General features: G+C 55.6%; 1 protein-coding gene across 13 annotated transcripts in view; it reads right to left on the reverse strand.

Annotated features, from left to right (window-relative positions):
• EEF1AKMT2 (EEF1A lysine methyltransferase 2) overlaps positions 1-25,603 on the reverse strand; it is a 202,441-nt gene that overhangs the window by 94,601 nt on the left and 82,237 nt on the right. For 11 of the 13 annotated variants that reach the window (XR_008616169.1, XR_008616175.1, XR_008616173.1 and 8 more), the window contains 2 exons: positions 22,924-22,978; positions 8,441-9,219 (listed from right to left, as the gene is read on the reverse strand). Coding sequence is in view for 4 of the 13 variants with exons in the window: in XM_055081116.1 (XP_054937091.1) it covers positions 8,441-9,219; positions 22,924-22,978 (834 nt within the window). In the remaining 9 variants the exon portion in view is untranslated. Of the gene's footprint in view, positions 1-8,440; positions 9,220-22,923; positions 22,979-25,603 lie in introns of those variants that run through there. The other 2 variants (XR_008616176.1, XR_008616178.1) reach the window with 1 other exon arrangement.

The following is a 25,603-nucleotide window of genomic DNA, read 5'->3' on the forward strand; positions in this document are numbered from 1 at the left end:
TTAACACCCACTCCGAGTCCAGTCAAACCAAGCTCCTGCCGGCCTGGGGACGTGGCAAAGGGCTGGCTGGCCCTCCTGCATGGCATTTGCTTCCTTTAGTTGTGGACTGTGGCCTGAAGCTGCCAGAAAGGCCAGGAATTCAGGACGGCTGATTCCGCAAAACTTTTACAGATAAATGGCTCAGGTCAACAGGGATTCTATGTTGATGCCACGCTTGGGACAACGGAGGACTATGTTACAAAAGGCAAAATGGGCATAATTTCACCCGCTTTTGCGGGTCCCCACAAAAGCCAGCGGCCTGTACAGGATACAGGCACAGGTAGGCGGCAGGCGCGTCACCTCAGGCCCGGCTCGTAATTAGTCACACGTCTGTCTCAGTGACCCCGCTCCGTGCTTCCCTGTCTCCGGCCCTCCCAGGGGCAGACCCACAGGCTCACCGAGGGCTTGGAGCTCCTTCCGGGGAGGCGTTATCCCACCCCCGCCCCCCCCGCCCCCCAGTAAGGACGCAGGGATAAGACAGCAAGTGCTGAAATCCTTCCGGGTTTCTCTCAAGCGGCCCCTTGCCCTGCATCCTTCCAGGCTGGGCTGAGGTCACTGGGCTCTGTTAGTGGATTCACAAAGGCCACTGCAGGCCCCTCATTTTCCAGAGACTCTGCCTCAGCTGACATAAACACACCAGATGCGGCACAGCTTCGACGCGACCCAGTGTGACAAGGCTTCAGAGCTGTGAGAGCACCCTCCTGCGGCCCCGAGCTGCCCCGCATTCTCCAGCCAAGTCCAGAAGAGGGGACCCGGTTTCAAGTGGACAAGGACGGAGAAGCTTCAGGAAAGGAGTCGGAGGCTTGGAGGCAGGCGTGACAAGAAAGGGTAGGAATCGGTTTCCTCAGGGTGGGAAAGGGCAGCCTGGGCTGGCAAAGCACTGACGCATTAAGCGTTTGGGGGCCGGATGGTCTCAAGGACGCTTGTGGAAACAAAACGAATCATGGTGATCAGCTACACTTCACTTCTACTGAGAACAGATCATGAAGAAATACAGGCAAAGTGAGGGCTGCAGGTGAGATAACAAAAGGGACTTATGATCAGCAAACTCTAAACACGATAGCTTAACGACAGTTATCTCTGGGGATTAGGGGGACTGATTCTCGGCCCAGTGAGGTCTGTGACTTGGAAGCTAATGACAAGATCAACCCCCTGGCTGGGCCTGTTGGTCACGCCTCCAGAACGTTTCAGCCTCTAACAGGAATCACCGTGTCCCCTGCCCTGGTCTAGCCCACGGTCCGATCTGCCAACAGCCCCCTGCCTCCCCCACCCCTCAGTCCACGCTGCTCCCCCAAGCCAGGAGCGTGAGGGCGGGGTTGTCACTCCCCTGCTTAAAACTCTCTAACGCTTCCCCCTGCGCTCAGAATAAAAGACAAACATCTTCAGAGGACCTACGGAGAAGGCCCTGCGCTCGCTCGGGTCCCCTGCCCCCATCATCCGCTCTGCTCCAGCCACACTGGGCTCCTCCCAGCCCCCTCCTGACTCTGACCTTGGCGCACGCACTCACTCGTGCAAGCCCCCGTACCCACCCCACCTGCACTCTTCCAGGGCCGCCTCAGGGCTTATTTCCGTGGTCACACAATTCTAAGGCACTGTGAGAACACTCTGGAAGCCTGGCCTCTTTTAAATGCTACCAGGGACCAGAGATGCTACCAGGGACCACACAGCAGGTGGACAGGGCACTGAGAGCCACACCGAGTTCCTGGCCGTTCATTCTGCCGCCCAACACAAGACTTCAGCAGGGACGCGGAACCACCACGCGTGGGGACTTGCCTTGGAAACATCCAGCACAACATAGTAGACGTTCTCCAGACGTTCCCCACAAAGCAGGGCCAGAGATGTCCTCAGATGCGCCTCCCACCGGCCCACAGGCTGTGGGCTCCTGGGGCAGGGCGTCTGCCTCCTGCCTCTACGCCTGACACGGGAGCAGGGCCTAGCCAGTCGCGGGTGCCCCAAGCTCATGCGGGGAGCTGGAGGGGCTCCCACCTGGGCACCTGGGTTATGAAGCAGAGGCCCCATCCAGAAAGCCCTGGGCACCCCCAGAGCTCTGTCGCCTCAAGCACCCTTCGGCTCAGAGAGGCTCTCAATTAAAGCATGGAAAATCACCAAGTGGCGTTAAAAGCTGCCTCCCTGGCATGTCCCCAGCTGAACTCCTTCTATTTTTCTTTTCCCCAGGAGATCAAAGCTATTGTGTCAACACTCGGCCCCGATCCGAGTGACCTTAAGCAGATTGCTTATGCAACCTGGTGGCTGTGCCTGGGACACAAGGAAGGATCCAGGGGTCTGAATAGGGGTTTCCTCAAATTATGAGAACCCCCATCAGGGGTTCTGTGGTGTTTCTGAGAGAAAGGAAGGACTAGAGAGAGCTGAAACTATTCTCCAGCCCTGGCCCTGCCCTGCTCCACGGCTGCAGGATCACGACACCCCTGTGCCAGAAGCAGCAAGCCCGGCCGACCGCTGGAGCCCACGAGACAGGCCGCAGGGTGCGGCTCTGACGTGAAAGCAACGTCCCTGGCTGGAGGCACGCACGTGAGTCCTGCGCACACCCGTGAGAAACCGCAACTGTCACTCCCATTTCACAGACAAGAAAATGGAGGCTTACAGAGGGTGACCTGCCCAAGGGCACACAGCTCCAAACAGGAGCAGAGGGGGAACTGAGCGCCACCAGAGCCCACACTTTCTCCTCTACGCCGCCCTCTATGTCCCGCGAGTGTCAGCTCCCTGGAAGGGGCACCTGGGGGCAGATCACGGCACAGGAGGAGCACTGAACCCGGTCTTCCCAGCCTCCTGGGGAGCCGCGTGGCTTTGCGCAAGTCACCAACTCTCCCGGACTCTCGAGTGAGGGGTGAACAAGAGCAGAGGCGGCAGATCACTCAGCAGTGGCTGCCAAGATCACGGAGGGGAAGATTCTAGACGTCCCCTGAGTTCAACCAGAAGGACCACCGCAACTGACCAGCAATGGCTGTCAAGAGCATGGAAAGAGCTGCCACCCTTGGCACCCACTGCTCTGACGGCCTGGGTCTTGAAGGCTCTCTTCCTTTGTTCAAGCCCATCCTGCTTCCTCACAGGAAGCAACTATTCCCATGTGCCCACAGTGGTTTTGCCTTTACTTTTATTTAGCGTTTATATCATCCCAGTTGGAATCCCAGGGCTTTCCATGACTATTCCTCAAAGATCTTAACACCCATCTGCATTCTGTGCTGTGAAGGGCGACCCACCTCTGAACTCCTCTGCTTTTGCTGTCAGCACAGTCCCCAGGCCAGCAGGAAGGATGCTAAGGGTGCAAAGGGGCAGGAAACTGGAGCCAGTGAGGTGGCCGGCCGCTGGCAGAGGGGACAGGAGGCCATAAAGGCTCAGGCAAGCCAGGCCTGAGCCCAGGACTCTGCCAAGAGAAAGCACAGCTGGCCTGCAGCTGCCAGGGCTGCCGGAGTGCAGCCAGTGGTGTGAGGGCCAGCCCTCGTTAAAGGCAGACCCCACCAGCACGCAGGCCAGAGCAGGAGGCTGACCAGAGGGAGCCGCACCCAGGCACGACCGTGCCAGCAAAGAGGCACGAGTTATTGATGAGCGTCTGCGATAAGCCTTCCGCTGACTTCCCCCACCAACCCCTCACCCTTCAGAGCCCACGCGGCCCTGGCCAACCTGCTCTCCTGGACTCGTCCGCAGGACCGCGGCTCTCAGCGTAGTTTCTACCTCATGCTTCTTTCCTACCCCAAACTGCCCCCGGCCAGCTTTCACCGGCCCCTCCAACATCTGCTAACACAACAGTTGCTGCCTGTTCTGAGGCCTCTCTGCTCCGGGAGCTTCGGGGGCTCAGTGTGTGGGCAGCTGCGATCAATCAAACTTCTGTTCCAGCGTCCTGACCCCTCCTCACAAACGTCTCCCTTCTGTTGGAGGCACTGTCGAGAAATACAATTTTTGCTCTTTCAAGTTGACCAGCTTGGAGTTAAAAATACAGCAGGGCCTATGACACCCAGGGCATGGCGTTCAGCGGGTAATCCCTGATTGTCGCTTTTGCTGAAATCTTTGCTCACACACATGCGATCCATGTCGAAATGGCCACACACAGCCCAGGTCTCACTGGGAGTCAACCAATGCTTGGTGGTCAAACCAGGTCTCAAAAAAGCAGTAATAAATAATGTCAGCGAAAGTCCCGCTAACAAACAACTCACATGCTCAGGCTGGGCCCTGCCCTCAACGGCACACACTGTCATTTTGCAAAGAGGAGGCTGCAGCTTCACATAAAACACCAGGCAGAAGGCGCCTCGACAGACCACGTAAGGAAAGCTGCGTGGGGAGGTCAGCAGGACCAGTCCTGGCACGCACGAGGCAAGACTGACCCTCGGGCCACCTCTGAGCATCTGGCTCTGTGGAACGAACGGCTGCAGTCACGGTTCCAGGGAGGGAGGGCCTTTCGGGGCCAGGTCCTTGCACCGTCCCTCCCCGCGGGGCCTCCTCTCTACAGTCGCCCTCCCTCCCTCAGGACCCAGCTCCCTGCCTGAGAGCCAGGCACTCAGGTTTTAAGAAGCAAAGACAATCTGAACGCAATTCTCACCAACCCTCTCCCCCACTGCTGCGAGGGACAAGAGCCACCACTGCTGCCAGCTGGGAGCTGTGCCCGGAGACCTGGCTGGGAGGGCAGGGCACCTGCAGGGGCGTCGGGTGGGCTCCTGGGGTCCCTTCCATCCTGGTACCACGGGTGACAGACATGAGACAAGAACGCTCACACATGCCAGCCTCCTCTGGCAGGTGGCGATTCTGATTCTCTCCCCATTTCACAACCCCCAGCTCCAAAACATGGAGTTTACCGCAGGCTGAGCAGGGCTGCAGGGCAGGTCTTCTTCCTATTTTCAAAAGAGAAGGATGAGGCAAGAAGAGGAACCAGCAAGAAGAAATAAGTGGCAAGGACCGAAGAGGGAGGGTAAAATCAGAAGGAAAGAGATGTCAGATAAAGAAAAAGGGAGTCTTCAGAACGTCACCCTCTAGGCCCAGTTCTGCCTCTGGAGATGCCCAGAACAGGCCCACGCCTTCCCTCCCAAGCCCTGCCGTCACGACGACAACCATCAGTATCTGTCAGCGCTCCCTGGGCCAACGTGCAGGTGATGTGTGTGCAGATACGCACACATGTATCAAAAGATACCACAGATACACACATTTATACACAGACATCCATACACAGCTACACACATACACACGCGCGCACACACACTGACACATTTACGCAGCATGCACACACACACGCGCGCGCACACACCGACACATTTACACAGCACACACGCGCGCGCGCACACAGACACATTTACACAGCACACACACGCGCGCGCACACACACTGACACATTACACAGCATACACACACATGCGCACACATGCGCACATACGTGACTTCCCCAATTCCTCCCAATAGTCCTATGTTGGTGGTGGGGGCAGTGCCGGTATTATCTGCTGCACAGAGATGTTAAGCAATTTGCCCAGGGCTGCCAGCCTCCTGCCCCATCTCTGAGGCCTTCTGATTTGTCAATGCCCCGCCCCCCCAAATGAGGATCTAAAGGTGAACATCGTGTTCCAGAAGGCTCTGTTTCCTCAGGAGGGGCTGGGAGGGACACAGCCCAAGGTCACATCTACCTCTCAAGGCCTCAGCTTCTAGCTCAGAGCCCGTACCTCAGAGCGGTGCCCACCCCAGGGCCTCCCTGTGTGCACAAGGACCTCAGGGCGTTTGGCCTCTCCTGCCCGCCTGACTCTCCCGCGGTCCCTCCCTGGTCCCTTTGCTGTGGCAGCCTGGAGAGGCTCCGGCTACCACCCTCGCTCTGGGCGCCGCCGGGGCTCACACAGACCCCAGGGAGGTCCCAGCCCCGGGCAGCGCCTCTGCTGGCCGGGGTTTATCAGAGCTGCCCATTGTCCCAAAGGTCTGACCGCAACGCGCTCACTCTGTACCTTCAGCCCGAGTCTCTGAGGCACCTGGGCCCAGAGCCCACGCACACGGGGGCTCCTTGACAGTGATGCTCACGCGGAACCCCTCCCGCCAGGGAGGCGAACGTGTAAAGCAAGATCAAAAGACCCACGAGAGAGAGTCTGCGATCCGGCTGCAGGAAAGGGTAGCAGGACACAGAGAGCAGCGCTGACCCTCGGCACAAGCCGGCCTCCCCACCGTCGTGCAGACCCGCTCGCTTCCCGGCAGCTACAGATGCAGGTAAGAGCACACGGAGGCCAGGGTCTGGGGGCAGCAAGTCCTGCACCAACCGCTGTCTGGCTGCGAGCAGGTGCCCCCCAGCCCCCCAGCAACAACACCACTCACAGGGTGGCGGCTGCAGGGCCCTACATGCTCCAGGCTGCATCCAGGGCCCTTCAAATGCATAGAGGTGGCCCTGGGCCTGGCTTTCAAGGCTCCCGGAGGAGGAGGGCCCACCTCCCGAGGCCATGAATCATCCGGTGGGGGAGCCGAAGCAGGCGGCACCCCAGGGGAAGAGGGCTGGCTGGGTCTAGAGGCTTGGTGGGGGGCGGCTCAGGGCCCATCCATCCCCAGGGCTCTGGCCGCAGCCCCTCGGCCCACACGCTTCCCAGGGGCCCCTTCTTTGCTTTCCCGGGACCCTGCCCTCGCCAGGCCTTGGCTGGGGAAAGACAGGCAGAATGAGGGCAGACTCCTCAGGACCTTGGAGGGCTGCCTGGAGCCAGTGAAGCAGTCCATACATCTGGGCACAGTCCCACCGGGCAAAACATCTTTAAATGGTTTCTACCCAAGCGAGGACGGGAAATGTCTCCAGTGATGCCAGTGGTGTTATCCCAACTTGTGGCTAGTAAAATACAATTACACCTGTACGTTGTTTTTATTACCTATCTAGCTTATTAGCTAATAAAATAAGCTCAGCATTAAAAATTTAACAGAAGTCATTTATCGTACCCACAACTCAGGGCTCTGTGTTTCCTTCGGCAGTCACCCACATCTGTCACCTTTCCAGCCTTTTCACCTATTTACATTTCTCCAGGAAGGAAAATTCCACCTGCCTGTCCAACTTGAATGAACGTGTTCGATCGTTGTCTAGCTTGGACACCCCTGGAGAGGCGCTGGGAGGAAGGGAAACTGACCATGAGGGCAGGGCCTGGGCTCTTGGACAAAGGTGGCCAGAAAGGCTGGACTCACAGGTCAGGTGGGTGGGTGGTCTAGACCAGAGACACCTGCACCTCTTCTTTTGGGGGGACCTCTAGGCTTGCAGGGAGAACTAGAGGAGAAGGAAACGCCATAAACAGAAGCTGTATTTTCATTCTGAAATGAAAGGAGGCCCGGCTGAAAAAGCAGCACTGGCCACTGAAGGAAGGCAGTGGTGCCCGCCTGGGAAGGGGTGGACACGACAAGCCTGCCTGCACAGACGTGGCCATACGCTCACGGGCAAGGCCAACCTCTCAGCACCAAGCTAGTCCCCACTCCAAGCCCAGCCGTGACAGATGCTCACATAACAAGACTAGAAAGGATAATGCTCAAACCGTGGCTCCGAGCACCTGAGGAACCCCTGGACACAGAACCTAGAGCGCCGCGTTCTACCCACCACACCCATCTGTCCTCGAGTGGACAGGTGGTCACAAGGACCGACCCTGCTCCCTGGGCCTCACTGTCACGCTCTGATCCTTGGGACTCCCGCAGTGAGAACCAAACGCAGGCAGCGCTCAGGCTGGGAGACTGTCCTGATGATGGCGTATTAACTCCAAGTTCATCTCATTCAAACCCATACCCAAGATCAGTGTTAGCACGAGGCAGGGCCCTGAGACTCGGAGGACAAAGCACAAGTGACAGGGGTGTGTGGCCAGAGGCCTCGCCTACAGTGAGCAGCAAGGACGATTACACAGGTGGCACAGAGCAGAGTGATCACGATTTCGTGATGGTCTCACACTGTTGGCAGTTTAATCAAAAGAGGAAGCGCCTCCCCCCATTTCTCGTTCTTTAAAACTACCACCCACGGCCCTGATCTCAGGGTCAGCATGATCCGAGTGACACTGAAGCCCGGCCTGTGCCCGCAGTTCCTACGGCGGCTGCAGGGACGGGCTCCTGGGAGACGCTCCAGAGAAGTGCCAGGAGGGGGACCCCCAGTGTCTGCTGGCGCTGGACTGCCCAGAGCCCTGCCTCTCACCCTCTGTCTGCTCCTGTACCCCTAGCGCGTGTGCAGACGGAAAGAGCATTTCTGATTTTAAATGGAAAGAAATAGATGTTTAAAAAAAAAAAAAACCAAAAAATGGGGGGGCTTGATTTTATCTTTCCCTGTATAGAATTTTTAAAACGAGGAAATTAACCCACTTCCTGCGCATTTCTGACGCTGGCACCCTGCAGTTGCCCGGGATGGGCCAGGAGCCGTGGAGGCTCCGATAAGCACCTGGTTGCTTCTGCAGCACCTTCCGGCACCTTCTGGGGCTCTTACCTGGGCCATCTTGGCCAGGTCCAGGGAGGGCCTCTGCTCCTGCGCCTCCTCGGGACGACGCCGCTTGACACCGACCTTCTTGTCGTTAAGGACACACGGCTGCGAGCGGCTGCGGGAGAGCCCACTGGAGCGTCGGGCCAGCTCCGGCGTCGAGGCAGGGGTGCTGCTGGCTGAGGGGGGACAGTACTCCGCAAAGGAGAACTGCTCGTGCGAGCAGGAGAGCGACCGCTGCATGTCCAGTCGGGCCCCGCCCACGGGGCTCGGGTCGGGGCCCCAGATGTCGCCTGCCTGTCTGCACGTGGCCGAGCCCGGCGCCCCCTGGCAGGGCTGACCGCCAAATCGGTGGTGAAGTCCCGCCTGGTCGTAGGGCGAGGAAAGCACGTTGGCGCGGGACGGGAGGCTGAAGCTGGAGCTCCTCTGCATGGTGCTGAAGCCGTTGGAGTAGCGCTGGACGCTGCCCCCGCTGTAACAGCGCCTCTTTTCAACAGGAGTCCAGACTTTGGACCCCAAGGGCCTCCACGATGTTCGGCAGCTGGACATCTCGTCGGAGAAGGACAGCGACCGGCACTGGCGCTTGCTGGGGGGCGCTGAGGGGTTCCCGTTGTGGTCACTGAGGCTGAGGTCTTTGATCAGGTTGGTGACCGCGCAGGCAGTCGCGGCCTCCCGGTGCCACAGAGCGCTGTCCTGACACTTGTCGGGCAGGCACTCCCAGATGCTGGCGCTCGGCTGGTCGATCTGAAGAGGGCACTTCCTGTCCAGGTCTCGCCATCTGTCATTTTCTGGTTCGTAAACGACAAAGAGAAACAGGATTTGAGAAGGCCTTCGTGCCAGCCCTCTATCGCCTCACCAAGAACCCGTCTTAAACAGGATGTTAGAGCCAGAAAGGCCCTTAAAAGCCATCCAGTCCCACCTCGCTTTACAGATGAGAAACTGAGGCTCAGAGAGGGGACATGAGCCCCACGGCGCTGAGTCAGAAGCAGGGCAAGGCCTAGGATCCAGGCAGCCCCCAGGACTCCCGAGACGGTTTCCTTTCCAACGAACCGTACTGCCTCCCAGGAAAGTCCAAAGCACTACTGTTCACCCCAAAGGCTTCTCTCATTTTCTAGAAGGGAAACTGACTTGCCTCACCCCTGCCCTGGCCGGCAGCAGAGAGGGGGCAACGTGTCTGTTACATCCCGCCTTAGGGCTCTGCCGCTCTGGGGCTGGGACTCGACGCCCTGGCGGGAAGACCGCAACCAAAGATGAGTCTGTCAGGACTCCAGAGGGGCTGGAGGTGCTGCCAGGTTAGTGCATCTGAATTCCATCTTTAAAATACTTGCTGACAATAGAAACTGGGTATTTCATGGATTTACATCCCCTCCACCAAAATGTTCCACAACCAACAACATTAGCTGCCAGTCACTGAGGACTTTCCTTGTGTTCACTTGCTCTCTGGCTGAAATCGAGCACAAAGTGGCTAAAATCTATAGAAATAAGTCTTGGGCTGCAGAGACGTAAGGGTACAATTTCAAGCTACACATTCGGGTCTCTCCATGAAGATAAACAAGCTAACCCTGGTAGGAAATGCGGACTTTTGCACTTGAACCCTTACTTTAGAGAAATATTCAAGAACTATTTGTTATTTTTCTACTATGGAAACAGGCACTGTGCTGAGAATTTTAGGAGAACACACTTGACACAGTTCTTGTATTCAAGTTCACAACACAAAAGCAAAGTTAAGAAATATGCTGCGCTGCCGGGGTCAACATGCTACCATGTTTCTATGTTTTTCTAATCTACACATGTTTATAAACTGTGCAAATGCGAATATGGAGAAAAGTATGACTGAGTCAGTCAGCAGAAGGAGAGAAGTAAAACCTGAAATGACATTCAGTAGCTATTTCACACACACCGATTCTCAGCACTGCAATCGGTTACTGCACATCCACCGTGGGTGGTGTAACCCGGCACAGTGCCCTGCACAGCTACCACTGCTGCCCAGATGGGGAGACCCAGGCTTGCGGGGGTTGAGTAGGTGGCCCCGAGCCACACACCTAACAAGTGACGAGATGCAAACCCAGGCTGACCCAACCCAAAGCCCTTTGCTCTTTTCGCTACACTGCAGCACTGAGGGAACCACGTGGCAATCTGACCTTGGCTCTGCCCTCAAGGAGTTTACTAGTCGTTCAGGATGAGCCATCACTCAGAAAATTGTGACGTCCCTGCTCCAGGCAGCAAGGACTGTAGGACCACCTTCTCTACCAGTGGCCACTTCTCAAAGGGCCCCGGGAGACACACCTGAGGGACTCACTCCATGCTGAGTGCCACAAGCAGGGACTACCGGACAGGTTCAAAGGGAATGACCAGTGAGGCCCAAAAGGAGCTTCACGAGCCAAAGGAAAAGCCAAATCAGGGCTTAATGTGACGCTCCTTCCTCCAGGGCATCCTGTGCACCCATGAGACGCAGAGCCTGAGGCGCTGGGACCCTGGACAGGGGGCATGGCAGGAATCGTCCAGAGGCTGTTCCCACAGGAGGGCCTTAGAAGCTGGAGAGGCAGGAGAGAGATCTGCCAAGTTAGGCCAGCTGGGAACAAAGCAGGACTGACGCTAAACGTCCAGCTCATCTCATCCCTGAAATCTGCCCGGGCCCTGATACACGGCAAGTCTCGATAAGTGTTCCTCTAACTTAATCATTACTAAAAACTGACAAATCATTACTAAAAATTATCTTTTTGCAAATAGCACTTATGTTGTTCAAAATAGGTCCTCACTACCTACCCCTCCCCAAATATTCACCATTCTTTTTTTTTTTTTTTTTTGGCCACACCGTGCAGTACGTGGGATCTTAGTTCCCCAAGCAGGGGTCGAACCTGCGCCCCCTGCAGCGGAAGCGCAGAATCTTACGCACTGGACCGCGAGTTTCAATTTGACATTTGTCAGCAGTTGAAAGTTCAGTAAACTAATACTAGAGTAAAAGTTTTAAAAGTACAAACTAACCTTGACTGAGTCACGACCATCTCTGATTTAGAAGAAGAAAAGTTATCCTCAGAAACAAGTGAAGATTTACGTATGATGATGTTCTTCAAAATGATATGAGTGATCGCAAAATGGTAAACACAACTAAAACGTCCTACAGTAGGGGGCTGGTTAAATAAAGTACCAAGGAACACCATGGAGCATGAATAAAGCAGTTTCAAAGAATATTAATCATGTGGAGAAATGTTAATGATGCAATACTAAGCATAAAGAAACAGGATACAAAACTGTATAGACAGCGTGATTCCTATTTAGTAAAATACATATGTTATATGGGAAGATAAAAAGGAAATAAACAAAAATGCTCACGGTTGATTGGCAGAGAGCTAGTTGATTTTTCTCATTTTTGTTTCCCTGGAGTTTCTACGTTTTCTATAAGGACACATACGTGGAGGACCAGGGCCTGTGACCCCATCCTCCTCTGGGTTTGCTCCTTGGTCTTTTAGGAAGTTCCCATCAAACAATGCTCACCACTGACTCCCCTTTTGGGACAAGGCATTGAGGTGCCACATGGGCCAAAAATGTGGTCGATGAGGACGGAACCAAGGACCCAACCGAGGGCAGTGAGGGCCCCAAGATGGCGCCATAGTGGCCCCAACTTAAGGAGCCTAGAGCCCACTGGAGACGGTCTCTGTCCCAGGCCTTGGGAAACCTGGGAAATTAAAAGAGATTGGCCCTATCCTCAGAAGACACCACTTTCTGTTCCGTTTTTCTTTCACTGCCCTGGAATTTTCCCCATCTCTAGGGAGCTCGTGAGACAAAGGGCAAGTGGGAGCCAGTTAGGCATGAACATCCTGTCTCTCCAGTGGCTACCTTGTGATCGTGGTGCTTCCCAACTCGGGCCTCCCTACTCCAAGTCCCATTTCCTTTCTGCCCCCAGAGAACTTTCTGAGGCCCACACATGTCGTGGGCCCCGTCTACTCGTGGTCTCCCCAGTAGGCCCTGTGCTCCAGGCACACCGGACTTCCTGTGACAGCAGAAGTCAGAAAAGAGTCAGGGAGAGCCAAGATCATCCTTGAAAACCCCTCAAACAACCCATAAAGCCCACTCCTCCTGGTTTTGTGTACAAAGCCCTAAGAGTACATAAAAGAGTACATAAAACTAAAGTTTAATGAATCGATTGCAGGAATGAGCACAGGTGACATCTCTGTGCAGAGGGGTGTGCATTCGACCTGTTTTGCGGTTTAACTATCAAATCCCCAGTGGGAACTGGGGTTGGATGGCTAGCTCTCGTGTGCCCCTACCTGCCTACAGGAACTACCTGTCTCTGTTTTGAAGAGTAAGCCTCTATTGACCTTAACACATAGATGTCTTTGTTGTAGGGAGGAGTAAAAGAGTCAGTTCTCAACTCAATCCACCGGTTAGATGCGGGTACAGAGCGACCGCCGTGGACCTGCAGCTTCCCCTCCCACGTGAGCTCTTCCACGCCTTCACACCTTTGCAGAGACCTGCACCAGTCTCTTACTTCCCATTGCAGAGCCAACTCAAACATCACCTCCTCTGCAGATAGGCCCTCCCACACAAGCCCTTGGGCACCTGCAGCTCTTTGCCTAGACTTTCAACCACGTGGCTCACGTTAACTGAACTTTAACGATCTGTTTACGTGTCTACGTCATCTATTGAGCTAGAAGTTCTGGAGCACAGTCCCAGCATGGCTCTCCCGTGCCCAGCACACAGCTTGGCACACAGCAGACCTCAGCCGGTGGTGGGTGGAAGAAGGAGGGTATGACGAAGTGCAGATACAAACTACAGAGCAGACCGAGGGTGTTCACTCGGTCTCGCTTATCCTCTGTCCCTGGCACAGGTAACCGTTCCTTGGCCAGCCAGGTCCAACCTGGGCTGTGCCTTGAACTCCCCACCCCAGCACGGCCAGGGATGGTTGTGTATGACCTAGCCAGGACACTGGCTGGCACCGCCATAGCTAAGACACTTTGAAAACACGAAGCACTGCCCGACACTGAGCACTGCTACTGTATGTCAACACCAGCCAGGTGGCCACTTGTTCTGTCTGCGGAGCAGATAATATTTTAATTGCTTCTATCTTTATCGCTTCAAGAAGTACAATATAAGAAAAGTAAAAACAATCGAGGCTATGTTTAGCCCTTGTGTTTTCCCCCTTCGCTCAGGGAACAGAAGGCGACTTGTTGGGTCAGGTCACCAGACAAAAGAAACAGGAATAGAAGCTAATTTTTCATGGCAAACCGCCCTGAGCGTTAGGCCCAACGTCATGGTGTACAAAAGGCCTCGGTTCGGCTCCAAGGAGAGGATACTGGACACCCCCGCCCCTCCATTCAATACCACTTCTGCACAAACAACTATAACTCTTCCAGAAGTGACAATGGCCGTGGACGTGGGGATTCCACTGAGCAGGGCTCACTTGGTGTGGTGGGAAGGGTGTGGACTTGGGTTCGAGCCTCGGCTCTGCAAGTGACTTAATCTCTCAGAGCCTCCGTTTCTTCATCTATCAAATGAGGGGACTGGTGATAACCACCCTGCAGAGCTATTCTGAGAACTAAACAGTTGCCTCGCACAGGGCCTGCGAGGACGGAACAGGCTCTCGAGACGGCAGCCGTGATTGTGACCACACTGCAGAAGGCTTGGACAGTTGAGCCTCGGCCCTTCTGCAACCGGGGCCCCCATCTCTGTGGGGTCTGGTTGGAACGGGAACCTGGACGCTCTGCACGAGGATGTCTCAAAGTGTGGTTCCAGGACCTCCTTCGGGGGCCTCCTCTGGGCTGTTAAAATGCAGATTCCCAGGCCCAGATTCTGATACACAGAATCTCTAGGGGTAGAAGCCTGCATTTTAATAAACTCCCCAGGTTATTTGAACACGAAGTTGTTGAGAACCGCTGCTCTGGACTGCAGGCTACATACACAGGGGCCTGGGTTCTCAAACGCCTCTGCGGCAGCCCAGTCAGACCATCCAGACACACCAGGAAGCTTCTGCAGGGTTGACCACCCCAGTCTCCAACAATCTGGATTTAGAACCTCACTGAACACTGGTGTCTGGCGTTTGTTTTGTTTGGGGCCAACAACAGAAGGTAGAATTACGGAGAAGGATGACTCTGCCCTTCAAGTTCCCCAAGGCCCCTTTTCACAGGAGGGGGTGGGGACCCCGAGCTGCATGGCATGTTCTGGATGGAGGGCCAGTGGGAAAGGCCCGAGAGGCCCACCATTCACGTGAAGGGGACAGCGTGAGCCCCCCTCCCGCCGAGACACACCGTGGCCTAGAGCTTCTCAGGGAGGTTCCCGGCACCGCGCCTCCAGCAGATGGGGCACAGCCCCGGGACACAGGCACCGGCCGCTCAGGCTCTCGGCAAGCCCCCCTGCCTTCAAGCCCTCAGGAGCAGCTAGAGTGCCTCCACTTCCCTGCCGAGCTTGCCTTCACAAGGCTGAGGTCACACACAGGAGCCGCATAAGCGCCCACGGCGCTCTTCCCACGGGTGTGGGGCAAACTACGCCAAACACACGAGCCACGTAAGCATTCAGCTCCCTCGCAGATGGCCTGACTAGGTGGCCTCCACGGTGTCTGTCCAAGCTACGGCGCCACGACCGAGCCGGACGCTCCCCGAGGCACAGAAGCCGACGGGCACACACGTGGGGACGGGAGCTCAGAAGGCTGCTGCGCACACAGACCCAGAGCTCAAAGGAAGAAAACACCCAGAGGAACACAAATAGCATCTGACCTCAGACGTTCTTGTTTCCATTTCTGCCCTTAAACTTGAAGGGAGGTTGCCAGGGGCCCAGGTTCTGAGTGGACTACAAGCCTTCTTACGTTCAAAAGACAGAAGAGATTTACAGCCTTGGATATCTTTATCCTGTGTTTAGAGGCTGCATTATGGTGACATAACCACAGCAGAATGTGGTTTCTAGAAAAGGTTAAACACCTGAAGCACAGACCCGAGGTACAGAAGGTTCTTACCGCCGCCCAGGCTGGGGCAGCAGGCCTCAGTCAGATCAAGGCCGGCTGACTCATTCCTGGATTTCACACCTGTCTATTGTGCTGACGTGAGTCTCCTGCCCTGCCCTGCCCTGCCCTGTGGGTTGGGCTGTGCTAACTTGGTCTCAGGGCTGCAAGGACTCTATGCTTGATTTGGGGGTAAAAGCTCACCAAGCCTTTCAAGGGGAAACTCAAGAGAATTGAGGTGTCTCTCTGAAACCAGCTTTATTAAACTGGTCTTATGAAAAGAACACAGGTGAAAAAACAGAAAGGGCAACGACATGAGCTATCCCTCAATGGCGTCATCTACTTTTAAATGAACTTTTAGAGGCCCTGGCCCACGGGTGCACCTCTTTCCCTGTATCATCAGAATGGAGACTCAATTCAGAGCTGTGTCAGAAAGAAAAGGTTCCGGGGCTCTGCCCACCCAAGCTTCAGCCTCTGGTTGTGCCCCCTCACCTGCAAAAAATCATAAAATGTCAGCGGCGTTTTGGGCTCAGGGACAACAACAACACAGGATGCCAAGCTCCTCAACCAAGGCCTGAGGACAAGGGACAAGGATGGCTGGGGGGAACTATTGCTCCACTGGTCCCACCAAGTGGAAGGCTGGCTCGAGAGGCGCTGGGAGACGCCCGAGCGGCCGGCGGGTTCGGAGTGCTTACTGGGGCCCTGCCAACACCAGCCAGGTTGGGGTGGCGCGTGGCAGCTGCCACTGCTTCTAGGAAGTCTTTGCTCTCACAAAAAGAGGCCCAGTGGGATCCCCAGACAGTACAGAGGTGTAAATAGAACCCTCCAGACTGGCCATTGGGAGCATGGGGCTCAGCCTCCCAATCTGTAGGAGGAAGTGTGGACTAGGGCCCTGTGATGGCCCCTTTCAGCTCTGAATGGACCTCCTGCTCCATCCCCGACCTCCAGAAATATGCTGGGAAAAGCCAGTGGCAACAAAAACTCTGAAGAGACAGAAAGGTTGGTTTCATCCATCTCCGTCAGATTCCCAGCCCGGCCGCGGGTATGCACAGAGCATGGGAAATGGGCAGCTGCCTGCGATTCATCTCTAAGCCGATGTGTGCAGCAAAGCCGGGTGCCATTACACAGACCAGACAACTGACAGCTGGGAGAGCTTTTCAGGAAACTGTCAATAAATTCACATTAACTGCTAATTAACTAACACCCCATTGGGAGCCTTGCTGACGCTGGGAAAAGCGTGAGTACATACCCCAAGCACAAGACTCATCTTGCGGGGTGTCCCAGCACTCCCCATGTGACGGGTGGGGAAACTGAACTTCAAGACAGCATCACGTCTCACCTACGGACACACAGCTAGCAAACAGCGGCCTGCGATCCCAAGGCCGTGCTCTTGCAGTTGGGCCAGGCTGCCTCTTAACGACCATTTCTGCACGTGGGAGGCAACCTGGCGATGCAGCACACTGGGGGTGCCCAAGGGCAGTCCGGCAGCTGCCAGCCCCTGTCCTCGGGCAACTCTGGGGCCGCTCTCCAGCCCGTGTCAGACCAGCACGGGTGAGAAGCAGCCTGGGAGGCTCCCTTTTCACTGTAAACAGCCATCACGTGCCAACTACACTCTGCACCTACTTCCGTTCTGTACATTATTCCAGAAACACTGTCCGAAACCAATAAATGGTGCAAGGAAAAACTGAAAGCACTCTGTATGGACAAACCTTACACTATTTTAGAGATGGAAAGATCACACCTATGACCACAATAAATAAAAATAGTCATTAAATGTAAGTTTTTAAAAATCATGCATAGGGGCTTCCCTGGTGGCGCAGTGGCTAAGAATCCACCTGCCAATGCAGGGGACACGGGTTCAAGTCCTGGTCCGGGAAGATCCCACATGCCGCAGAGCAAGTAAGCCCGTGCACCACAACTACTGAAGCCCGCGCGCCTAGAGCCCGTGCTCCGCAACAAGAGAAGCCACCGCAATGAGAAGCCCGCGCCCCACAACGAAGAGTGGCTCCTGCTCGCCACAACCAGAGAAAGCCCGCGCGCAGCAATGAAGACCCAACGCAGCCAAAAAAAACTCATGCATATGCACTTTTGTATATGGACATACTAGCCTATTTTGGTTAATAATCAGTTTCTTATAGGAGACCCTGGTCCAGTGATGATATGCAGCATGGCCATCTCTGAGAGACGGAAAAAGCCGCAGAGACCAGAAATTCTGGCTTTGTTATCACTGTTGTTCATTTTGTTTCACTCATGTGTGTGTTTGTTCTCGGAAACCTGAAATGCTCAGCCTCTGAATGCTGGCTTTCTCCTGTACGGTGCAATCGCATCCCACTTTCAGTGACAAACAGTGGTGGAGTGAAAAGACCAAAAGCTACCAAATCTCAAAGCGATATCTTTTCAACCTGCACAGCTCAACACAGCCAAATGATTTACCCTGTAGAAATTAGTACAGAGGGTGCCCCAGGGAGAAACCCTTTTATGCACAGAGCAGACTTTAACAGCCAAGTAATTAAACAAAGAAAATAAGGACTTATAATTAAAACGCTGACAAACCGGAACCAGAGCGGCACAGGCGGGGCTGCTATAATATTTTTACAATTTTTATACATAATGGATGACCCGTCTGCTCAAGTTTCCTCTATGTTCTTTGCCTGTGAAGTAATTTACATTAATAAATAATTTATTACCATAACTCCTAAAGTAATTATGGGTTTCCGCCCAATTTTCTCTTTTTTTTTTAGCATCTGAATCGTTTTGTTTTCTGTCCTCTGACTTGTATTTACACAACTTTTCCCAGTGGCCTTTCAGATAATTGGTGTCGTGTGCACTTTCTCACGTTATTTGATTTCCGGTCTTCTCCTGGCCTGAGCGAGGAGGAAAATGGAGTGTGGAGTGTCCAGTGTCCCTGCAACACGGAACTCATTCAAGGGGTGCCATTAGCCAAGGTGAGGGTGGTGAGTGGAGGCCCCCCTTACCCCCCCACTTGCCCTGTTTCCCCAAAAGAGATTCAACTAGTACACGTGTGACCCTGGGTTAGAGTGAAGAAGCATCTCCCACGGGAAACGCTGGAGGAGCCGGAGGGAGGGAGCCGCGCGCTGGGGCTGCCGGGGCAGCCCCGCCTTCCCCAGCACAGAAAGGTTCTCTCGGGAGCAGCCAGGCCCCTGTCCACACCCACTAGAAATCACGGCCAGGAATGGGGGCTGGCTCGCCTCTCAGGCCAGCTAACCAGTGGGCGGGCCACACCCATGAAACTGCCACCTGACCAAGGTTTCCTGTGTCAAGAACGCAATAACCGGGCAGACATGGCTCTTCCCCAGAGAAGCTGGTTGCAGAGGAAATTCCAGTTCAGCACAGGTGTGCTGAGGACGGTCTGGGAGGTGAGAAAAGAAACCAAGAGGCACAGCACCAGCTCTGCTAGAAGGGGCCCTGCGGTAACCAGGCTAGGTGGGCAGCCTGGTGATGGGCACCCAGCCCCGGCCGGCCGGTGGCCTGGCTCCACTCTGCCCTGCTTCTCTCATCCACACTTCACACTGCCTTTGTCCCCCCACAGCCCCGCTCTGGAAGAGAACAAAACCGCTTCTTTGTGTCAAGTCCCCAAACTTGGGGCATGGGGCGGGAGGGAGACAAAGGTGGGGAGGGGCCTGTAATCCAGCTCACAGTAACTGAGCATGAAGTACTTCAAAACAAAACATTGTTGTGAGCGCCGATTATATTAGTAAAGCATTTTATCTCAGCGGGTGCAGAGGAGGCTGAGCTACTTGCAAGGGTGGTTTTTTAAGAGGAAGCAGACAGGCACTCCCTACCCGAATACACTTGCCTGGTTTTTCTTAAGAACATTTATGAAACTCTAGCTCATCCTGGTGTCCAGCTAGGACCCTCGCATGGGGGCTTAGGAGGGAAATGCCCCGAGTCACAGGGCCAAGCTGTCCCCAGCTCTCATGGGAGAATTCCACTGATCAGGGCCAGACGTTAGTTCTTTTTCTTCAGGAGACAGGCAGGGGGTTCTGGTGATTATAATATTATGTTTTTTTTTTTTTTTTTTTTTTTTGTGCTGCGTTGGGTCTTCATTGCTGTTCGCAGGCTTTCTCTAGTTACAGCAAGCAGGGGCTATTCTTCTTTGCGGTACGCGGGCTTCTCATTGCAGTGGCTTCTCTTGTTGCAGAGCATGGGCTCTAGGCGCACAGACTCAGTAGTTGTGGCTCATGGGCTCAGTAGTTGCCGCACGTGGGCCCTTGAGTGCACAGGCTTCGGTAGTTGTGGTGCGTGGACTCAGTAGTTGTGGCTCGCAGGCTCTAGAGAGCAGGCTCAGTAGTTGTGGGGCACGGGCTTAGTTGCTCCGTGGCGTGTGGGATCCTCCCCGACCAGGGCTCAAACCCGCGTCCGCTGCATTGGCCGGTGGATTCTTAACCGCTGTGCCACCAGGGAAGTCCCAGTGCTATGACGTGTTATCTTTGCTGAGCATTGTCCATCCCAGGAAGGGCCCAAAATCCTCTGGAAAAGTCTGGCAGGACCCACTGGGTGTCCTCTTCCCTGCTACGGAAAAGCAGGCACAGCTAAGATGAAGTCTCACTGCTACTCAGGTCACAGGGCGAGGCCACACCTTGAGTTCCGGGTTCACTGGGCTGGAGCAGCCACCGGAGTCTCCACGGGCACACAGCCTGGAAGGCCTTGGACCGCTGACATTCCCGCCTCAGCAAGTGCAGGAAAGGGATGGAGGTGGGAGGGGCTGAGCCAGCACCTCCTGGGTGCCACTGTCTCTTTAAATCCCACAAACACCTGCCGCGTGCAGGATGAGGAAGGTGAGGCTCAGGAGGACGTGCTACGCGCCTACAGTGCCGAGGGCCCGCTTCAGGTGCGAATCGTGGAAGTCGGCCTAACCCACGGGAATCCACTGCTCCCTGGCCTTCCTCCTCCACCAGATAGAAACCCCCTTGAGGGCAGGGGCTGATGTGCTCTATCCTTGCCCCAAGCGCCCGACACAGAGTAGGTATTCAACAAATACCTACCACAACGAGCCACTGAAAAGAACTGTGGTGAACTTTTCTAAAAGCCCTGGTAGTGCATGCTGTCAGGTGGGTCAGAGTCTCCCGAACCAAGAAGGAGCTGAGAACAGAAAGATGAGCATGTGGGAGAGAGAGAACCCGAGGAGAGGGTGGGGGTAACTGCGCAGACCCCACAGAGTGGCTGCCCCACTGCCCCTCCACTGCCTGGCAGTGCCCTAATGCCAGCCAGCAGAGCAGGAGGGGGACAGACCCCACGGAAGGGAAGAGCCCGAGGGCGAGGGGAGCACTGCAGAGCCCCTCCTGAAGAGCCACCCAGCAAACAAGAGCCTGGAGGAGCGACAGCACAGGCCGTCCTGGAAAGCCCGGCCAGAGAGAGCCCCCCCGAGCCCAGCGAAAAGCAGGCCTCTGGGCCCCGCGGGCTCAGACCAACTCTGCTGAGAATCTGAGAAAAGGCCTCTCCCCACACACCTCTGCCTTGGTCCCTGGGCCTGAGCATCTTCCCCCGCAAGGGCGACTCTCACCCACACCCCCTCCCCAAGGAGACCAAGGTGGTCCCTTTGGGCATGGAGGCCCCCTGCAGGAGCAGGATTCTCACTTTAGGCCTCAGCCCTCTTCTCCACCTATTGTGTATGGAGCTCACGCTGTGCCAACCTCCTTACAAATGTCTCAGAGTGCTCAAGGCGTGCCTACAAGGCAAGTGCTATCCAAACAGCCATTTTACAGATGAGGAAACTGAGGCTTAGAAAAGGTAAATAGTTCAGAGTGACTATGTGAGTGCCAACACCACCATCACGAACCCACAGGAGTTCCAACTTATTATGATGCGCTTGGAGCAAAGGCCAAGGAAGCCTGACGCACGACACGGCCTTGAAATAAAGACCAACATCTCCACAGTCCAGGTCACTAGCCTGGCCCAATTCAGAGCTGACGTCCTGGCTGGGCTGAGGGGTCGGCGTGCCCGGGAGCCCCTCTCTCCTTCCTGGACACGACAGAGGAAGGCAGCCCAGCCACGGCTCCACTCTGAGTCCCACCAGGAAGCAGGCAATGAGGCAGGCTTCTGGGCCATGTGGATGGCTCGCTGACGGTTTGTCGAAAGCCGTTAACCACCACCGAGGTGTTCAGTCAAGGCCCATGTGGGGACAGGCCTCAGAAGTGTGTCACACGGGTTAAACCAAGGCCAGGTGAGCTCCCTGTTTCTACTTCCTCTGGGCGGCAGCACCAGGAGGGCCGCCGGGGCTCTCCCACAGAGCTGTGGCTTGTGAGTGAGAAGAGGACAATCCTCACCCGCTCCGGGTCCAACTCTACCCACCTCATGAGGCCTCAGTTTCCCCAGATGTGAGTGGGCGCCCCTGCCCGCCCCCCGAAGCAGCTGCAGAGTCCAGGAGGTCCCGCATGCGAGGCGCGTGGCACAGCACCAGGCTCACTGTGACACCCACAGCACCACCCCCAGCACCAACCTATGGGAACTGAGTCTCGAGAAGAAAACGCCGTGCCCAGAGGCAAAGGGCCGAGACAAAAGGCAACGGAGACTTTACATAGTCCTGCGGAGACAAACTTGAAACCCGGAAGACAGGACCCATGGTGGAAGCCTGGTTTACAGAAACTCATCTGGGGAGGTGTCTCCGCAGAGGGCAGGAGTCCAGGGGAGAGCGCGCAAGGAGAAACTGCCCGATCATCCGGAGCAGAGAGAAATCAATACAGCCAATACAGTCCTCTTTTTGGCCCCCTTATAAAAACGGTAATTAACACTCGCATGGGAACAGGGTACCGAGGCAACCTTTATGGAAAGCACGTCAGCAATATGAAGCAAGAGCCTTAAAAATGAAAATGTTCCCGCTCTCCAGCCTCTCTACTCCATACCTGGGAACGAGCCTAAGGAATAATCCAAAAGGCAGAGCAAGATTCAGACACCGAGTCACTGTTAAACAGAAAACAGAACAGTCCTTCTACCCAACTACCAAGAAACAGTTACATCGTCAAATACATTTTGAATCGTCCACACGATGCAATACCATAGCCTCATTAAAACGTATGGAATGGGCAGTTTTAGCGCTGCGGGGAAACGATGGTAATTATTACTAAGTGAAAAAAGTGAAAAAAAAATTTTGTAAATAATTTTGTACAATCGTATGTTCGTCATGGACTTGGCTATGTAAAAAATGCAATGGACATAAACTACACCAAAATATTAACAGTAGTTATAACTGTGTATTGGGGCTGTGACAGATTTCTATTTTATACGTTACACTATGGTGCATTTTCTGAATTAAAATAAAATGAACATGATTACTTTAATAATCAGACAGAAACTCTCAGTGTCACTGCTGGAGATGCGTAAACCACACAGCAGCGCCTGGCCCCTCAGTCAGCCACAGCAGCCCCTGCACCACTCCAGCACCGCTGAGACCAGAACAGCTCAAACACACCGAGGAGAGTCCCCACGGCTGCTCCTCGTGCCTGTCTGTGTCCCGCAAGCGCTTTTAGCGTCTCACCTGGAGGACTCAGGCCCTGGTGGAAGGGCTAGAGAAGGACCGTCCACAGCCACCTTGGTTACTCACCCATAATTCCACAAGAGAAAAGTGTCGGTCCTTGACTCATCTTCTTTGGCGTGTGCTGAAAACAACCAGAAAAGCTATCACTCTTCAAGTCATAAGAAGCACGTTTGCACATGACCCTGCACTGATCCCTTGCTAAAGTCACAATTAAAGGGGTAACGTCAGATTAGGGAAAGGAGAAAAAAAGTATTAAAAGAGACATCTGCCCATAATTAGGTCTGGGCTCTTTGTCCGGAGCCTTCGGTGAGTTATGGAGTCCATCAAGTTAATGGGCTTTAAAAACACACAAGAGAGCCCCGTGACTTCTGACACTAGGGGATTTTTCCATGTGAGTGATATGGAGGAGGGTGCAGGAGGAGCTGTGATGTGAACAGTTCACCGAGCTGAGCTGGAGACAGGCCTCCCCACAACCCAGGCTAGGGGGACAGGGGACCTCTTCCTGTCCATGGTGACAGCAAGAGCCTTGACTCAAGGTCAGAGGCCACCTCCAGGGCCCTCCCTTCGAGACACGAGGAGAACACCTCTTCCGTCTCTGTGAAGAGGCAACTGGTAAAGCTCAGGAGTGTGGCCCTGGCTCTGCAGGCTGCTGTGCAGCCAGGAGGCCCCCCTGAGGCATCCTCACAAACTGAAACAGAAACTCAAAGGTTATGTTTGGTCTCAACACACAGCTATGGCTTTTGAGCTCCTCGGCACCACATTGCCACAGTGGTGTCCCTGTCTACTGTAAACACTGCACATCTCCTCTCTAACCCCACACCTAGCCTCAGCCGAACACTATGATCATTGGGTGAAAAGCCAGTGAAGCCTGGAAGAACCCCCAGCCCAGGCACTTGCTCCACGGCTACACAGTAACCCGAGCGTGGAACATTCCAGGGGTTCCTTGTGCCGGCCGAGGCCCAGGTCAACAGGACTGTTCTGACCTCGGATGAGGAGGACACCATCTATGCCCATCGGGGCCCCAGAAAGAAGGGTCTCACTCACTCCTGCCTTCCTTCCTTCCTCCACTCATTCAGCAAACATGTGCCGGTAATTCGTTACGTGCAGGCTGTGCTGGGGTTGAGCGTGCGATGGTGAAAGCAGCTCTCAGCTCCAGAGGGGTCAGCGGTCACAGAGGGCTCTAGCTTCTGAGAGGAGCCCCAAGTGACAAGGACGCGCAAGGCTACCAGTCCAAGAAGTGGGCAGAGAGCCAGGCCCTGGCTCTTTCAGGCCTGGAAGGAGGACGGGGTGCTGGCCAGGAACACCCGGCCCACCCAGATAAGAGGGTAGCCAGCGTCTGGCAGCAGCTGCCCCACCCCTGTCCTCAGCTGCCCGAGTCAGGGACCTTTGCCCTCGGTCAGCAATGTGCTCATCCATCAGGTTATCAAGGGTCCGTCCTGACCAGTCTGGAACGCGGAGGTGAAGGACGCCCGCCTCAGCCCTAAGGAAGCTCACACGTCACAGAGGCCACAGTCACACAAACCCTTGAGCTACAGAGAGTGGGACTGGAGGGAGATGGGCCAGGCCGTGGGTGCTGGGGTGCTGGAGGTCAGGGCTGCCTTCCGGCGGGCAAACAGAGCTGCTTCTAAAGGACCAGAAGGAACTTAACGGGCCGGGGGGGAAGGTGGGCAGGGCCGCCCTCCTCCAATCCCCCATCTTGGGTTTAAAACAATCCTTATGTGCTCAGGACAGGTCCCCCTCCTGGAGTCCACCCGGGAAAATATCTGGAAAAAGTTAGAGATGGCTGCCTCTGCCTCCCTCCCAGCTCACACCAAAGTCATTGAAGGGAGAGCAGGTGACAGACACTCAGAGCCCTGTCTCCGGGCAGCGTCACCTGCGGAAGCCAGACAGGCCCCACGGCCCAGAGAAGGTTCGGAGAGAGAGAAGCTGGGCCTGGCTGGTGCCACAGGCCCGGCTGTTTGAGGGAGGCGGCCCCGACACTGCAGGAGCCCCAGCACAAAGCAGACACCCCCCGGGAAGCACAGACCCCGCCCCTCCCCACCCCACCGCCGCGCCTGGTGGCAAGGGGAGCCACCCAGGCTGGGAGCCCACAGACGCCCAAACCAGGACTGGGCCAGGGCAAGCAGGAGGGCGCGAGACACAGGGGCCGCGTGTCCCTACACTGGGGCCACCGAGGAAGGCCTGGGTTTACAGACACGGCGGGAAGCAAACTGACTGCTGACGGTCGGGGTGGGGGGGGGGCACTGCTCACCGGCCCCTCCTCCCCACCAAGCCACCGTGCTCCTGACAGAGGGGCAGCTGGGAGCCCTCCCAGGAATGGGGGCCGGTGAGTGGGCGCCAGAGATGCTGGGGGGGAGGTCTGTGCCCACGGACGGGAGCCACCGGGCCAGCGCGCAGGGCTCCCCGGCCCTCACTCACTCCCTCATTCATTCACTTAGCGAAGACCTGTCTGTGTTTGCCGCAGACGCGCTCGCCAGGCTGGAGGACATACGCTCGGAACGACTGCTTCTCATGCCCCACGCCGCCCGGCTGGCTCGAGCCTCCACCGAGGGACCAAACGAGCCCCCGACCTGGTCCCCGCCCTGCGCCCTGGCCCGTCCTCCATCCTCCATCCTCCACACGGACCCAGGGGGACCAGGCCCCGTGGCTGCTCTGCTCACAACCCTCCAAGCACTCCCCACGGCAACCGGGATGAAACCCGGCTGCGCCCCCCTCCCCGCAGCCCACCAGAGCCAAACCTCCGTCC

Source organism: Physeter macrocephalus, chromosome 20, assembly GCF_002837175.3.
Source record: "Physeter macrocephalus isolate SW-GA chromosome 20, ASM283717v5, whole genome shotgun sequence".
Taxonomy (NCBI): Eukaryota; Metazoa; Chordata; class Mammalia; order Artiodactyla; family Physeteridae; genus Physeter; species Physeter macrocephalus.